Consider the following 13,283-nt stretch of genomic DNA (forward strand, 5'->3'; position numbering starts at 1 on the left):
TCTCTTTTCTCATCAGTTTATTTTAGCCAATTAAAGGCCACCAACACACAGGGGACAAATCCTACTAAAAATACAGTTTCTCTCTATTATAAGTTGAAAAATCTTTATCAGAATACAAATCAAGAACAAAACAATCCACATTTAAATCAGTCCAGATAATAAAGATGGTAATAAAAAACAACAGTAGCAAAAGAGGGGCTGGCAATTTAGTTTTAATTAGTGGAAATATGTCCCGAGATACAATTATTGATATATACTACAAAAGTTTTGAAACACTTATTCTTTATTATAATTTTTTTTCTTCACATTTTAGAATAATAGTAAAGTCATCAAAACTATGGAATAACATAAATGGAACTATGGGAATTATGTTGTGACTAAACAAAATCCAAAATAAATCAAAACGGTGTTATATTTTAGCATCTTCAAAGTGGCCACATTTTGTCTAGAATTTGCAGACATGTACTCTTGACATTTTCTCAACCAACTTCTTGAGGTATCACCCTGGGATGCTTTTTAAACAGTATTGAAGGAGTTCCCATCTATGCTGGGCACTTATTGGCTGCTTTTCTTTATTATTTGGTCAAAGTCATCAATTTCAAAAAATATTATTTTTTATTATTACATTTTAATTTTGTAATGAAATAAATTAATATGGTGGCACAATTATATTTTTGTCTACAAAACTAATTTCAAACATTTAAGCATACGCCTTCAGATCAAAAGATTTTTAAGATCATGAGAAACATTTCGGTCAAGTGTTTCAAAACTTTTGACCGGTAGTGTGTATCAAAGGACATATATTTATTGTCAGCAATTATGTCAAAAAATATATATATTATTGCTGTGTGATTTCACATAACTTTGAAACACTTTTTCTGTTCTTCAGACATTCAGAAAAATATGGCATATTTTAAAAGTTATATATTATACATTCAATTGCTGTAGAATTCACAGAAAACAACCGAGGAACTTTGGAGACCCATCTGCATTCTTTTTTCTTTTTCTAATATTTACAAACCAAACAAATGATGTTTTTCCCCTTAATGCTAAAGGCACAGTTATGAGAGTGTCATTACACTATTTAATAAGAGAGAAAATTAATTTGGCTTTGACTGGCAGATTGCTTAACATTATTCCTACCAACAGAGATGTGTAGGTAGATTTACAGAACATTTACATTTGCAGTGACGTGTATTTTGCTGCATCTAACAAAATGTTAATTTGGATCTACTGGTTAAAATGTACGGTAACACTGTACAATAAGATTCCATTTGTTAAAATTAGTTAAGTACATTAGTTAACATGAACAAACAATGAACAATACTTTTAGAGCATTTATTAATCTTTGTTAATGTTAATTTCAACCTAGTAACATTTTTAAAACCAAAGGTGGATTAGTTAACATTAGTTAATGCACTAACATGAATTAAAAATGAACAATTGGATTTTTTATAAACTACCATTAACAAAGATTAATAAATGCTGTAATATATATATATCTGTTCATTGTTAGTTCATGATACCTAATGCATTAATGTTAGTGGACGGAACCTTATTGTAAATTGTTACCAAATGTACTTTAGGCAGAGGTAGCTTTAAAAAAACAGTACACCTGAAAAGCTATTTGTACATGGTTTATGTGGCTTGTCTCCTTATAAACAGCTCAAGTCTAAAAACAAACAAAATGATTTATGAGGAACTGCACCATCAAATGTTTGTTTATCAATGTAACATTAAAAGAAATCTAATTAATAATAAGAATAAACAAATAAGATATCAAATGATGTAAACTGAATTTCAAATCAGTTAGTAGTAAATACACAACCACTTGAATGAATGTGAAGCCAACAGTGTTAAAAAAATATTATATAATTATATATGCGGTTAATAATATTGCTTAAAGTTGAGCAATTTGAAATATCACTCCACTCCATGCTATTAACACAATTCTGAAACAGAATTGGTACAGTAAGTGACTATAAGGTGACTACTCACTCCACACTCCAAAATCATATACACGTGCACTTATTTGCTGTGAATGCAGAGTCTAATAATATTTGTATAATATGACACGACACAGAGATGTTAAAATGTCCTGCCTTACATCAAAGACAAAATGGAGATACGACAGCAACTTATAACTGTACACAAGACAATCTCATACCCCTTTTCCAACAAAATGATGCTGGTGAGAGGCGGTGCTCAGCTGGGGGATCTACAAACCTCTCATGGAAATGGCCCGCATTTCAACTGACATAAGAGACGAATGATGACGTAACTGACCACGAACAAAATAGCGCATTGCGGCCTTTGTTTACCTTGCAAAGTAATTTAATTCAGCATCTTTAAGCCATCACAAGCTGGCTTTGGTCTAATGATCAGTAGTAGCAATCAGTTCACACATGATATTTATCAATAAAATAATTTAGTTAGATCTAGTTTTGTAACATCTGGTTTTGTTTTGGGTTTTGGGTTGTTTTTAAAACCACGGTATCCTAAAAATATAACTTTTGACACAGATTTTTGCTTTTGTCATAATTTTAGTCTTTCTAACGAAACTGTCCTTTAAATGTAGTCAATATTTCATGTCATTTTCATTCATTTTACTCATTTTTACTCTGACTAAAACAGCACGTCATGGTAAATAACAAAAATAACCTTACGTTAAACGTTATAGTTTATTAATATGCAGTATGAAAAAAAAAAGCCACAGTATCCAACTGTAACAGCTGAAGCCTTTACCAAATATAAAAAATAAAACAAACATTTATTAAACATGTATTATCTTGTATAAGACCTTGTGAAAAATGAAATTTTCTATGTTATTATTTCTCTGTTTTAGAGACAGTTTAGGATTTTGCATATAGCGCATTATGGCAATGGCTTATTAACAACCAGAGATAATTCTGACTAGCACGCAACTTAGTTTAAAGGAATATTCCGGGTTCAATACAAGTTAAGCTAAACTGACAGCAATTGTAGCATGATGTTGATTACCACAAAAAATAATTTTGACACGTTCCTCCTTTTCTTATAAAAAAAATTAAACAATCGAGGTTTAAATCGGGTTTAAAAGGTAGAAATGTTTAGCTTATGATTATATAAAAACACTAGTTGGCTCTTGGGGTCAGAAAGTCTCCAAAACTACAATCAGATGTCACCTACAAGTTGTTTGGAAGGGTTTCAAGAAAAAAGCCTCCGCTCTCATCCAACAAGCATCTTCAATTTGCCAGACACTACTGGAACTTCAAATAGGACCAGTTTCTATGGTCAGATAAAACAAAACACCAGAGATGGGTTTGGCGCACACAGAGATGAAGTAGTACCCAATGCCCACGGTTAAATGTGGTGCTGGATCTTTAATGTTGTGGGGCTGTTTTTCTGCCAGAGGTCCTGGACATCTTGTTCGGATACATGGCATCATGGACTCTATCAAATACCAGCAGATAAAAAATCAAAACATGAATGCCTCTGCCAGAAATCTTACAATGGGCCCTGGTTGGATATTCCAACAGGACAATGATCCAAAACAAACATCAAAATCAACGCAAAAATGGTTCACTGACCACAAAATCAAGGTTCTGCCATGGCTATCCCAGTCCCCTGACCTGAACCCCATAGAAACCTGTGGGGTGAACTGAAGAGGAGAGTCCACCAGCGTTGAGCTTGGAATTTGAAGGATCTGTAGAGATTCTGTATGGAGGAATGGTCTCAGATCCCTTGCCATGTGTTCTCCAACCTCATTATGAATTATAGGAGAAGACTCAGAGCTGTTATCTTGGCAAAGGAAGGTTGCACCAAGTATTGAATAAAAGGGTGCCAATAATTGTGCCACACATATATTTGACAAAAATATTTGTTTTTTGATAAAACTTGTGTGTTTGCAATTATTTGATATCCATTTGACGGTAGATTTTTGTGAATATTTTGAATGAAAGATCAAAAGGATAAACAATAAAGACATACTGTATTTTACACAGCATTCTTTGCTCATATTTACCAAGGGTGCCAATATTTTTGGCCACAACTGTAAGTGCCTCACTGGAACCCAGATTTTTGATTTTTTTTTTAAAGAAAAGGAGGGACAAGTCAAAACTGATTTTTGTGGTAATCAACATTATGCCACAAATACTGTCGATTGAGCTTAACTTGTATTTAACCCGGAATATTCCTTTAACCTGCTAGTAAATAAGAGCTTCAGTTTACCGATGTTCAGCTCTTTCTGCTCACGCAGCTCAAGCGGGGCAATCCCTTAAATACTATGACTGACTAAATCATCTGAATCAACAATTTTCAAAAAAACATTTCTTCTTCTAAAAACATTGACAGTGCATTGGTAATATCCTGCAGTGCTGTTTATTTCTTATCACAAGAAATAGTTTAATTATCTACATGATGCTAATTTTTTGGCTCGTCTTCAAAATCAAAAAACATTTTCGTCAATCATTTTGTTGAAGGGATTAACTCTGCTGGTACCAGCACTGTTTCAGTGGAAATGGGGTATAAGTTAGAATAGTGGACACTCCTGAGAGACATGGAGCATTAAAAAGAGCCCGCACACACACACACACACACACACACACACACACAAACACACACACACACACAAACACACACAAACACACACACACACACACACACACACACACACACACACACACTGGTCAGTTCAGTCACAAGTCTTCTTCCATATTCATGCTGCTTCTGCGGCTGCTGGTTTTAGAGGCTCCAGGAGACACTGGAGAGAAGAGCGCATCTGAAGACCTGACAGTGGACAGCGTGTAGCCCTCATCCATCAGAATGTCACTGAGACCCACATCAGGGTAGAGATCAGAGGCTGTGGGGTCATCCAGCTCTGCGAAGCTAAATGCACCCAAATCAAGAGGGCCGCTGACTGCCGCACCAGCCGGAGAAACAGAAGGGGGTACTGTGAGAAAAGGAGATGGGGAAGTCTGTGCCATGGCTCCTTCCATGGTGAGGTGGGTCTGAGGTTGGCCTTCTCCAGCAATGGGCTGCAAAGACTGGTTTGCCTGCTGTAGCTGTTGCTGAAGGAAGGAAGTGTCTGAGCCCAGACCAGGGGACATAGAAGCAGAGAGGCCATGAAGCTGAGCTTGCATCTCTAATTCCTGTGGTCAACAAACAACAGGGGATGTTGGAATCCATCTTTTTTACTGAATATAACAGCACTGCAATTTCCAGACTAGCATTTTTGTTCTTGGCAGACTTCTCTTGTTTCCTACACCTATTTTATAGGATGATGGTGTCCCACAGATTAGACAACGTGCATTCAGCTTGATTGGGCTGTTTGAAATGTTAAAAGTCTACTGTATATGACTGTTTAATATATACTGTACATGTAAATGTAACTACTAGGGCTGTCACGATTATGAAATTTGGCAGACGATTAATTGTCACAAATAATTGCGATTATGACGATTAATTGTCAAACAAATTGTAATACTTTTGTCATATGTATATGTGTGCTTCATAAACCTTAAAAAGTCATTTATTCATATTTATTTTTTGCATGATTTCCTTTGAGGCTTTAAAAAAGTTAATGACATTAACAATAATATTTTTTAATAATCAAAATATTTTAAAATACTTAAAATATCTGTCTCTTTTTTTGGTCAATTTTAGTCTTGGTCCATTTTGCATTTATACTGTTGCTGCTGGAACCCAGCAGTAGGAGCCATTTATATTATTAATATATTATGAACTATCGTTAAATAAAAGTGAAACCGGAACGCTTTGCATTCACTAAAATCCTTGTTTATATTTTCTCTAGAGTTTGGCGCAAACCCCCGCAGACGGCACGTATATAACAGCAATTCAAATCTGGTTCAGAAGCGGTTAACCTTCACACGCTCTTCAGGAGCAGCACTCAGTACGGCCCACAGTGCAGCTCAGTGAGACGGTCGGAGTTCAACTGAATTAGACACTGGAACATGCCGTTCATTCCCTTATTTGGACAGTAAAATGTGATTGGAACTTAAAGTGCACAATAATCGTACGATTATTTAATAATCGCAACAGGGCAGGGGGCCTGGGTAGCTCAGTGGTAAAGACGCTGGCTACCCCCCCTGGAGTTCGCTAGTTCGAATCCCAGGGTGTGCTGAGTGATTTTAGCCAGGTCTCCTAAGTAACCAAATTGGCCCGGTTGCTAGGGAGGGTAGAGTCACATGGGGTAACCTCCTCGTGATCGCTATAATGTGGTTCGTTCTCGGTGGGGCGCGTGGTGAGTTGAGCGTGGTTGCCGCGGTGGATGGCGTGAAGCCTCCACACGCGCTATGTCTCCGTGGCAACGCGCTCAACAAGCCATGTGATAAGATGCGCGGGTTGATGATCAGACGCGGATGATCGAGGCAACTGGGATTCGTTCTCTGCCACCCGGACTGAGGCGAATCACTACGCGACCACGAGGACTTAAAAGCACATTGGGAACTGGGCATTCCAAATTGGGAAAAATTCAAAAACTAAAATAAAATAATAATAATAATAATAATCGCAACAGGGCTAGTACCTACCATTGCATCAGATTTGTAAATAGAAGTTACTCTAAAATCTCTATAAAAAGTAAATTTTACTTCTTTTTTTTTTATAATTTCATACCATTTATAATTTAAAATTAACTCATTTATACCATTGAAATGTAATAAAAAATAAAATAAAATGGAAAAAACTTTTTTGTGTGTGTGTGTACCTGAGAATTTAAATAAAGAACTCTAGAACATAATTTCAAGAATAGACACTATCACAGAGCTACATATACTTCAAATAATAGTATTTAGTTAGTGGAAGAAGAGAAAAATCAATGGAAACAGTCAGGGATGAGTTATTTCTTTCCTTTTTAGGGTACAGTCAAGAAAGTTAACTTCTTAGAACACATATTGTGGATTTTATGTTGTAATACAGAGTCATTGTTGATCCTATACCTGTATGCGAAGCAGCAAGGCCTGGTTTGCTTGCTCCAGTTTCTTCTGTCTCATCTCGACCTCTTTGGCCCTCTGTTGCTCTTTCTGAAGTTTTCTTATATAATCAACAGATGCCTTCAATATGGTTCCTTTGTTCAAACGCATCTCCCTGCCATTTAAACCAGTAAGGAGGTAAATATCCATTTATCAAAAGTATAATGTATGTTTTTTTTATGTCTGTGTGAAATATAAATGAACACTGACAAATAAAAAATGACAAATAAACTACTGATTTATAAAAATGTCATGTAGCCTAAAACTTTAAACAAGAAAACTTACGGATCGTTGGATTTGGGTATCAGAGCCCCTAGTTCCTTTATTCTGTCATTTATGTTAAATCTTCTCCTCCTTTCAACTGCACAAAGTACATTTATATTCAGGATGGGCAGTGCAAAAACATACAGTATACAAAAAACAATATATCAGTGGAGACTGTTTCTAGATTATAAACTTACTGAGATTATGATTATCTTTCTTCTGCCTCTCCTTCATGAGAGTTCTGGCCTCTACCTCTGAAAATTAAGAGCTATTATGACTACAATACCATATATTTAAATTGAACAGAGGAGGGCTTGAAGAAATCATTACCATTTAATTCCCTTTTGATATTAGTTAGATCCGCCGGACAGGAGTTGCTGATGGTGATGGTGGGGGTTGCCATGCCAGGACCGTTGTAGACATCCAAAATGTTGCCTGGTAGCTAATACAACAACAGAGAAATCAAAAACACATCCAACGGCACCAAGAAAGATGGTACAAAAATATGGTGATTTTGTTTTTGTAGCGGAGAACACATAGATTAATAGGTCATAACCAGAGTCAGGACAATGCCCGCCCAATTTTTCCAGTCGTCTTGGTTGGGAATGTATTTTTCCCATTCATTTTTCCCATTAGGGATTTCATAAAATTCTCCATAAAAGAGTTCTAAGCCTTAAACCAAAGCAACCAGCTCCGAGGGTAGTCACGCCACTACAAATTTTGATTTGAAGCAAAAATGTATTGACAAAGTCTGTGTACATAATTCTTTAATGAGGACATGAACTACAATCCAATGAAGCATTGTGAATAATGTAATGAATTAAAAACGATGGAAAAATATAAAACTACTGATTTAAAAAAACAGATATTAAGTATAAAAACAATGTATTTCATTTTATTGCAAAATATTCATATATCTACAAATAGTAGTTTGAGAGTGTAGGCGTCATTCCCAGTACGTCCTGCGAGAGGGCGGTTGCTGCAGCGTTTGTTTGGTACGCTTTGTTGGCCACGATTATCGGATTGGTGGAGCGTTTCTCTTCAGGATTATGGGTAGTGTACTTCTTCAACAGGAATTCAGCTATTAAACACAAAGCTGAAATAATGCAGACTGATGGCTGTAACAGAGGTAAATACCATTGATTAAAACCTAGGAGCTTATGGTAGGTCTGTCTTTCAATGTTTATAAGTTGCCTTTAAAAATTATTTTGCCTATAGAAAAATATAATGGGATTTTTACTTCCAGAACCAGACTGTTGTGCTCTATTAACATTTTTAGTAAGTAGCAATAATATAGGGGCAACTGGAATTTTCAGGGGCATTTTTTACCTTTATGAGAATTTTTTTTTCTTCCAGTAAATACACTTGTATCATAGAGCACAAGATACCATAACACAATAAAAGTTAACTTTTAGTTAGCTTAGGGATGCACCGATACCATTTTTTATTTCCCAATCCGATTACGATACATGAAATCTCAGTATCGGCTGATACCGATCCGAAACCATTTTTTTTTCTTAATCAGTTTAGAATATCTATACCTCACAGTGTGGAATTTACTGGGGGTACTCTTTTATATGTAAAGAATTTTTTTTTTACTACACATTATATCAATAGAAAGTAGGGAAAAAAAAATTACATCAATGTGTTGCCTATGAAGAAAATAATATTTTTTAAAAGAGTCCACTAGATAATGCAGCAGCAAATTTAACAGTAATTCCAGCAAAAGTCTTCAGTAGAAAAAAAAAAAGAAAAAAAAAAAAGCCAATTTTCAACTTGTATCTGGATTAAATATGGATTAAGACCTCTTTTTTGTTCTCTTCAGTTGTTATATGTTATCGGTCCACTTTTCAGTCACATGTTATTTTTTTGGAACAGTCAAGTTAAATCTTACTGTAATTCAATTACAAAAAATATATAATTATAATTATTTTTTATTGTTATTGTCATTCATAATAATAATAATAATAATATTAATAAATATTATACATTTTGTATACAATATTAATGTATTTCAGCTGTAATTTCTTAATTGGTAACACTTTACAATAAGGTCCCATTCGTTGACATCAGTTAATGCATTAGGTATCATGAACAAACAATTAACAATGCATGGGTTACAGCATTTATTAATATTTGTTAATGTTATTTAATAAAAACACAATTGTTCATTGTAAATTCATTCTATTTCATAGTGCATTAACTAATGTTAACAAGCACAACTTTTGATTGTAAAAATGTATTAGTATAGGTTGAAATTAACCAACTAAGATGAATAAATGCTGTAAAAGTATTGTTCATTGTTAGTTCATGTTTTAACTCAGGTTAAAAAATGGAACCTTATTGTAAAGTGGTACCTCTTAACTTTAAAACCCCGGGGCTTTTATTTTGAAGGAACAATTCAGGAAGATAGTTACTTTAGAGTGTCTGTGTGTGGGTTACACTACAGTGGTTTAATATACTTTTCATTCAAAATCTGGTGAATTGCTCCTCCGTTTCCGATCTTGATGCGTGTTATAGCCGAACCAAACTATTGAGCATTTACATCTAAGGTGTAGTTCGTGTGAAGTGCTCACATATTTTGCGCGGATCTGAGAGCAGAAAACAGCAACGCTGCATCAGCTGCATGTACTGTAGGTGTGACACAACAGAGCACCGCTCTTTTACATGCAGACTATACAGTACTGTTCAAAAGTCTTAGGCACATAAGATGTTTCACATTATTTACATCTACAGCTTTAGAGTGTCAATAGGAAATTTACATTTTAGACTCCCAAACATGCCATTTGCAAATAGAACAGAGGAACAGAGATCCTGCAACAGATGACAGGTCCCCCACAGAGCCTCTCATTGCACATCAAGTCAGTCTGGGATTACATCAAGAGACAGAAGCAACTGAGACAGCCTAAATAGATAAAAGAAATGTGGTGAATTCTTCAAGAAGCTTGGAACATCCTATCTGCCAACAACCAAGAAAAACTGTGTCCAGGTGTACCTAGGAGAATTGGTGCTGTTTTGAAGGCAAGAATGGTCACATCAAATATTGATTTAGCTTTTTTATGTTTACTGGACTTTTTATGACACTTAATTGATAAATTAAAACTATTTATGGCATTATTTTTTGAAGACATCTTCATTATGGAACATTTTTCACAAGTGCCTAAAACTTTTGCACAGTACTGTATATTTATTAAACGCAGCCTTCTGAGATTTACAAAGCTATCGAATGCATTCAAGAGACTTTAAATAAAATGTACGAGTCATATGGAGTACTTTAATGGTGCTTTTATGATTCTTTCATGCCATTTTTGGAGCTTGACGGTAACTACCATGACTAACATATGGGGTTAGAATTGTTTCTAATTAACATACAAATGGAAAGAGATTCACAAATAAAAAAAAAATGGTTCCCAAATAAATTGAATGAGAGTTTCTCAAAAATGAAATTAATTCACAAATAAAAAGAATGAGATTTGCAAATTAAAAAAATATTTACAAATATATGTTTTAACTCCCAAACACAGCTCTGTCCAGCATTCACTTGTGGATCGCTTGCTGTGCATTTGTGAATTCTGAAACATTTCTTGTGCGAGAGCTGCAAGCAATCCACAAACAGGTGGACTCCACCCATCGTCTACTCAAGCCAATCAGATAACGGCCACATTACTCGGACCAATCGTAGCAAGTTCTATCTTCAACCAATCACGCTTCGTTTTACTATCAGGGCGGGACCAGAGTCACAGCGCTCTCATGAGCATGGAATCAAGCACATAGAGATAAGCTCCAAGGCCGCAAACTCTTAAAGAAACGGATGTCATCAGAGGAATATTGTGACTTAAGGGTCATATCATTTTCTCAGTTATGAACATGTGTAGTGTCTTGTTGACAGCTGAAAATTGCCAGTTTGTAGAGTGTCCTGATCATTGGCTTTATAGCTAACCTGGCTGACTGTATGAGTCTTCTATTTTAATTCTAACAAAGTTTCTTGACTGAAACTCCTAGCTACATAATGGAAATGTATGTATGTGTCGTCAACACCTTTACTCTTAATGTTACATGGCAGATCCAAACAGACACACTACTAGACACTACAAACGATCAGTAGTACAGATAGTGCCTTTATAATACATGAATCATAGATCATCTTAGGAGCACAAACCATAAATTAATACCCTATATCACACAGTGTACAAGATCTGCTATGGCATTAATTTAGTTTCACATTATGTTAATCTATTTAATAAAAGCAGTTGTAAGGTAACATTAGAATTTTGTGTGAATGTTTTAGGAGGTACTATTACGGGGTCCCTTTCTAAAGTACAGCTTCATGTTCTGACAATGATAACTGACTCATTAGTTATTGCCATCTTTTTCAGATGTTTCCCATGTGTACTGCCCATCAATTTTGAGCAATTCACTCACCTGCTCCAAAACTCAGTGGTTCCAGCTCCAATAGAGGACACCTTTAAAATGTGTAATATGATATTCTTTATTTTTCTGTTACGTCAGATTTCTTTTAATTTACAATGTCATGTCTTAAAATGAAAGTGCAATACAAAATTGAAATAAACCGTAACTTTGTCTTTGGGTTGACTTACTTAAAAAATGAAAATTCTGTCATTTACTCACCCTCATGTTTTTAAAAAAACCCTGTACTATTTAGTTTCTTCTGTGGAATATGAGAATACATTGTAAAATGGAGATGTTGCTAATGAGGCTGAAATGAAAGCGAGGCTGTCAGTCGCTATCATAATTACTGACATCTCCTTTTGACTTCCACAGAATTAAGTCATTAAGTCATTAAGCCTTGCCTATCAAAGCATTTTGAGGCTAATAGGTTTTAAAGAGTGTGGTCTTTTGTTTTGTTTTGTTTTTTAACACTAAAGCAAGTCTGTTGGCTAAAAGGCATGATTTGTTTGGTTACAAATTACAGGTTGTCATGAATGTAACTTCAAAAAAACATTACATTTGAATACATTTTACACACAAACACTGGAATTGAACATTACAACTGGAGTGCTGGCATTTTGCTCAATTTTGTTGTACATGAACATCTTTATTGCCACGTCATGGTGTTGTATCAGTTGTCTGGGACGGATACTCCTAGTCAGGGTAAGAGCATTCTGCACAAATGATTGGGAAAAATAACAGTTACACGTTAAAAACGAGTCCATTACTGTATAGAAAATTACATTACTGTATAGAAAACTACATGTTACACAAACAAGATTGGGCCATGGAGCTTTGTGATGTCTTGCCACCAGTAGCACAAAAGTCCCACAACCGTTTCCAACTTTTTGTGATGTGGAGCAGTGTTAGTTTGGTTAACGAAAATGGTTTTAGTTATTTTAATTTTCGTTAACTATAATAACACTGCTCCACATCACAAAAAGATGGAAACAGTTGTGGGACTGAAATTATTTGAAAAAACTAAAACTAAACAAATACTTTTAACTCCAAAACTAACTAAAATAAAAATTATTTCGAATTCATTTCAGTTTTAGTTTAGTTTTAGTTTTGGGCATTTCTTGGCACTTTTAATTATAATCGAAACACACAAAACCTGACATTATACCTTTGAAGAAAGCTGAGGATGTCTTCTACTTCAGACAAAAGCAAAAATGAAGAAATTTTTATATGAGAAGTAGGACTTTTGAAAACCCTCTTTTGACCAAATCCCAGAGGAAAAAATATTCTCTAGAAAGTATCTACAAAGTATTTAGAATTATGTTTTTTATATTTTGTAACACATTTACATCATAATTCATTATGTAACATTTACAAATATTTCACCTCAAATTTCTGTTATTTTCTTTACCATTGCTTTTCCCAACGGTGGTCATGAAATGAGCACTGCCGCCCAATGTAAAAATCATCAATTTAAAACCTCAAAAAGGTAAAAAAATAATAATAATCTTTTTTTTCTTTTTTTGAGTATTTACTCACCTTCATGCCATCCCAGATGTGTTTGACTTTCTTTCTTCTGCTGAACACAAGCAAAGATATAATAATACATCAGCTCTGTAGGTCCATACAACACAAGTCAAC

At 34.8% G+C, this 13,283-nt stretch overlaps 1 protein-coding gene across 1 annotated transcript in view; it reads right to left on the minus strand.

Moving 5' to 3' along the window:
• Positions 1-13,283, minus strand: part of LOC127426203 (transcription factor E3-like) — a 41,999-nt gene continuing 28,716 nt past the window's right edge. The window contains exons 12-16 of the mRNA XM_051672853.1: positions 7,566-7,677; positions 7,433-7,489; positions 7,257-7,332; positions 6,939-7,086; positions 1-5,129 (exon numbers count right to left, since the gene is read on the minus strand). Of these exons, the coding sequence (XP_051528813.1) occupies positions 4,677-5,129; positions 6,939-7,086; positions 7,257-7,332; positions 7,433-7,489; positions 7,566-7,677 (846 nt within the window). The 3' untranslated portion in view covers positions 1-4,676. The remainder of the gene's footprint in view (positions 5,130-6,938; positions 7,087-7,256; positions 7,333-7,432; positions 7,490-7,565; positions 7,678-13,283) is intronic.

The sequence above is a fragment of the Myxocyprinus asiaticus genome, chromosome 35 (assembly GCF_019703515.2).
Source record: "Myxocyprinus asiaticus isolate MX2 ecotype Aquarium Trade chromosome 35, UBuf_Myxa_2, whole genome shotgun sequence".
Lineage (NCBI taxonomy): Eukaryota > Metazoa > Chordata > Actinopteri > Cypriniformes > Catostomidae > Myxocyprinus > Myxocyprinus asiaticus.